At 54.4% G+C, this 3,542-nt stretch overlaps 1 protein-coding gene across 1 annotated transcript in view; it reads left to right on the forward strand.

Annotated features, from left to right (window-relative positions):
- LOC118571872 overlaps positions 1 to 2,963 on the forward strand; it is an 11,045-nt gene extending 8,082 nt beyond the window's left edge. The window contains exons 3-4 of the mRNA XM_036171201.1: positions 4 to 726; positions 2,839 to 2,963. Of these exons, the coding sequence (XP_036027094.1) occupies positions 4 to 726; positions 2,839 to 2,962 (847 nt within the window). The 3' untranslated portion in view covers position 2,963. The remainder of the gene's footprint in view (positions 1 to 3; positions 727 to 2,838) is intronic.
- The last annotated feature ends 579 nt before the right edge of the window (positions 2,964 to 3,542 follow it).

The raw sequence follows: 3,542 nt of genomic DNA on the forward strand, positions 1-3,542 counted from the left end.
CAGCCGTGCAGCCCGGGCGCGGGCCTGGTGCCAGAGGATTCCAGCGTGCATTAGGGCGGCTGCCGGCTCCACGGAGGCCCCAGCCAGCTCGCAGAGCGCTGGAGGCCCAGAGGCACTGATCGGGCCGTCCCGCGGAGTTAGAAGCCTCACGACAAGCGGAGGAGTTGAGCCCTCTGGGACTCCCGTCAGGTCTGTCAGGGCCAAGGCTGGCTGCCAGGCTTTGTTCTCTGGACGGCTGGTGCCAGGCGTGGGCCCCACCCTCAGGAGCCAACCTGCAGGGTGGCTGCCCACGAGTAGATGGCCTCCAAGCACAGGTCCACACTGGCAGGGTGTAGGGAAAGCTACTTCGGAGCCCTCCCAGAACTCTTGTTCACCTCTTCCTGTCTGGTTTCGGATCAGACCTCTGAATACTCAACAGAGATCTCTAACCGGCCTGACTTCCTTTGAAGCCCTGCCTCAGGGCCTTTGCACAGCAGCTCCCTGGGCCAGGTTGACTGAAACCCCGGCTGACTCCCTCTCTCAAATCTTTCCTCAGGACCTTGATACCAGCATTCAGGCACACGGTGTCCCCTGGCCTCTGAGACAGGCAGAACCCCCACTGCAGAGATCCAGCCTCAGGGAGAGAGTGAGCCGCAGACAGGAGGAGGCCGCTCTCAGGGAAGCCTGTGTGTTGAAGGACATCCAGTGCAAGTCTTCGGTAACTGCTGGAAGTGGCCAGCAAGCCAGGTCAGGAGAGTGGAGGCTGGGCTGGCCCCAAGAAGGAGGCCTGCACAGCAGAGAGGAACAGAGCCACAGCTCAGCAAGACCCTTACCAAACTAGGAACAGAGTGAGGAACGCTGCCAGGCAGTGGAGGCGCACGCCTGTAATCCCAGCACTCGGGAGGCAGAGGCAGGCGGATCTCTGTGAGTGCGAGGCCAGCCTGGGCTACAGAGCTAGTCCAGGACAGCCAGGGCTGCACAGAGACACTGCTAGTTCAAGACCCGTCTGTAGTACAGAGTGGTTTTTTGGTTTTGTGTTTTCCAAGACAGGGTTTCACTGTGCAGCCCTGCCTGTCCTGGATCTCACTCTGTAGACCAGGCTGGCCTCAAAATCACAGAGATCCCCATGCTTTTGCCTCCCCATGCTTTTGCCTCCCGAGTGCTCTCAGGCTGCCCTCGAGCCTGCAGTGACCCTCTTGTTTCAGGTTCCTGAGTGACAGGTCTAGGCCAGTACACCCAGCCAGAGCGAGTTCGAGACCAGGTCTGGCAACTTAGTGAAGAGGGCAGGAGGGAAGGCCCTGGGTTTCATTCCCGTTGCTGTCAAAGCTTTTTTATTTTTATTTTCTGGAGCTGAGGACCGAACCTAGGGCCTTGTGCTTGCTAAGCAAGCGTTCTACCACTGAGCTCAATCCCCATGTCAAAGCATTTTTAAGAACTGATGGTTTTGTGTTGCTGTTGTAGTGCAGTCCCCACACAGGCCCGCATCTGATGTCACAGATGTGAGCCCTGCATCTGGAGCCCAGAAGTATGAGATCCGGCTCTGCAGGAAATGTCTTTCCTGCCTCTACTGGACTCTGTGTGTCTGTGTTCACACTGCATCCTCCTAAGTCTGTTCCTTACTAAGTCCCACCTGGATAATTTCAGACTGTCTCAGGACCCTGAATTGTATGAACACCCCCACCCAACCAGACCAGTGTTTACTGCTGATTCATCTCCTCAGCCCCAGGCCACACTCAATGGCTCCGGGGATCAAGACGTGGATATATTTCTGCGGAGGTCACCTCTGGTCGCGATAAGCCATCTTAAGCTGCTAAAGGTTGTGAATGGCCTTTCATCCTTGCAAAAGAACCTGTCTTGGGGAACCTCCACCCCAGGTCACCAGAGCCTTAGATGTCCTCCTCAGGTGGGGCTGGCTTAGTGACTGGCCATTTTACAGTTTCTCTGTCCTTGTGCAGAACATCTGTTAGGGAAGATGCCCCAGGCTTCTGAATTATGTATTTATCCTGACTTGGTGCCTTGCCTGCCCAGCGCCCACCCCAGCCTTGCCAGCTGCTGTCTTCATGAATGATTGAGGTGAGGAGAGACAGCTCACCTGGCCTTTGTCTGAGAGGCACACTAGCCTGCTTGTTACCCGGGAAAGTGATACTCCCCTGCAGGAGGAGATGGAGGCCAGGGTGAGGGGCCCTCAAGAGCCAGTGCCAAGTGAAACTCTCAGAACAAGGAGGACAGGGATGAGCCTCAGTTTATTCCTCTGTTCTAAAGAAAGCAAGGCCAGTGTCTCCACCAGAGGAATTTTTTTGTTTTTGTTTTTTTGTTTTGATTTTTTGAGACAGGGTTTCTCTGTGTAGTTTTGCGCCTTTCCTGGAACTCTGTAGCCCAGGCTGGCCTCGAACTCACAGAGATCCGCCTGGCTCTGCCTCCCGAGTGCTGGGATTAAAGGTATGTGCCACCACTGCCCGGCCAGATGAAGTTTTTATGCTTGTTATTTTTTGTTTCCTGTTTGTTTGCCTTGCTGGGGATGCAGCCTAGGGCTTCAAACCTGCTAGCCAGGAGCGCCACCCCTGAGCCCCGTCCCTGAGGGTTTCTGGTGAGAGCCTTGAAGACTGAGACCCTCCTGTCTCAGCCTCTCAGAAACCTGATGTGACTAGCCTGGACCACCATACCCAGCCACTGGTGTGTGAATTATAAGTATTTCTTTTCTTTTTAAACACAATTTGTTTAGCTGGGCATGGTGGCACAGATCTCTGTGACTTCTAGCCTAGCCTGGTCTGCATGCGGAGCTCCAGGGCAGCCAGGGCTACTCAGAGAGACTCAAAAATTTTTTTTAATTATATGTACATGGGTGTTTCACCCACATAGATGTCTCTGTGACGTGTTTGTGTGCTGCCAGAGGCAGCCAGAAGAGGACGCTGGATCCCTGGACGCAGTTCCAGATGGTTTGAGTCACCATGTGAGACCTCTGCAAGAGCGGCCAGTGCTCTAACCACCGGGCCATCCCTCCAGCCCTTGTACAAAGTTTTTAAATCTATTACCTCAATAAAAATTAATAAAGCAGGAGCTCATGCCCCATTTCCCAGATTTCTTTCCCCCCTACCCCAAGACAGGGTCTCTCTGTGCATCCCTGGCTGTCCTGTCCTGGTTCTCTCTCTGTAGCCCAGGCTGGCCTCGAACTCAGAGATCTGCCTGCCTCTGCCTCCCGAGCGCTGGGATTAAAGGCGTGCGACACCACTGCCATCGCCACAGGCTATTTCCCAGATTTCTACTGAACAGTTTAGTACAGGGTCAGGGAGTCTGGGTCTCGGGAGAGCCACTGAAGGGGAGCGGTAAGCAGGGCCCCAGGAAAGGGTGGTGGTGAGCAAGCCAAGTCTGAGTTCAGTCCCTGGGTCCACAGGGTGGAAGGAGGACCCTATTCCCACAGGTGGACTCTGCCCACCACTGGCCCAAGAGAAACACAAAATAAATGGATGCTTGTAAAAAAATACTTTTTTTCTTTTTTTTTAAGAAAAGATTCAGGAAGCAGTAAGGGGGCTTCTCAGAACTTCCAGGCCTCCTCTGCACCACTG

The sequence above is a fragment of the Onychomys torridus genome, chromosome 21, assembly GCF_903995425.1.
Source record: "Onychomys torridus chromosome 21, mOncTor1.1, whole genome shotgun sequence".
In the NCBI taxonomy this organism is placed as follows: Eukaryota; Metazoa; Chordata; class Mammalia; order Rodentia; family Cricetidae; genus Onychomys; species Onychomys torridus.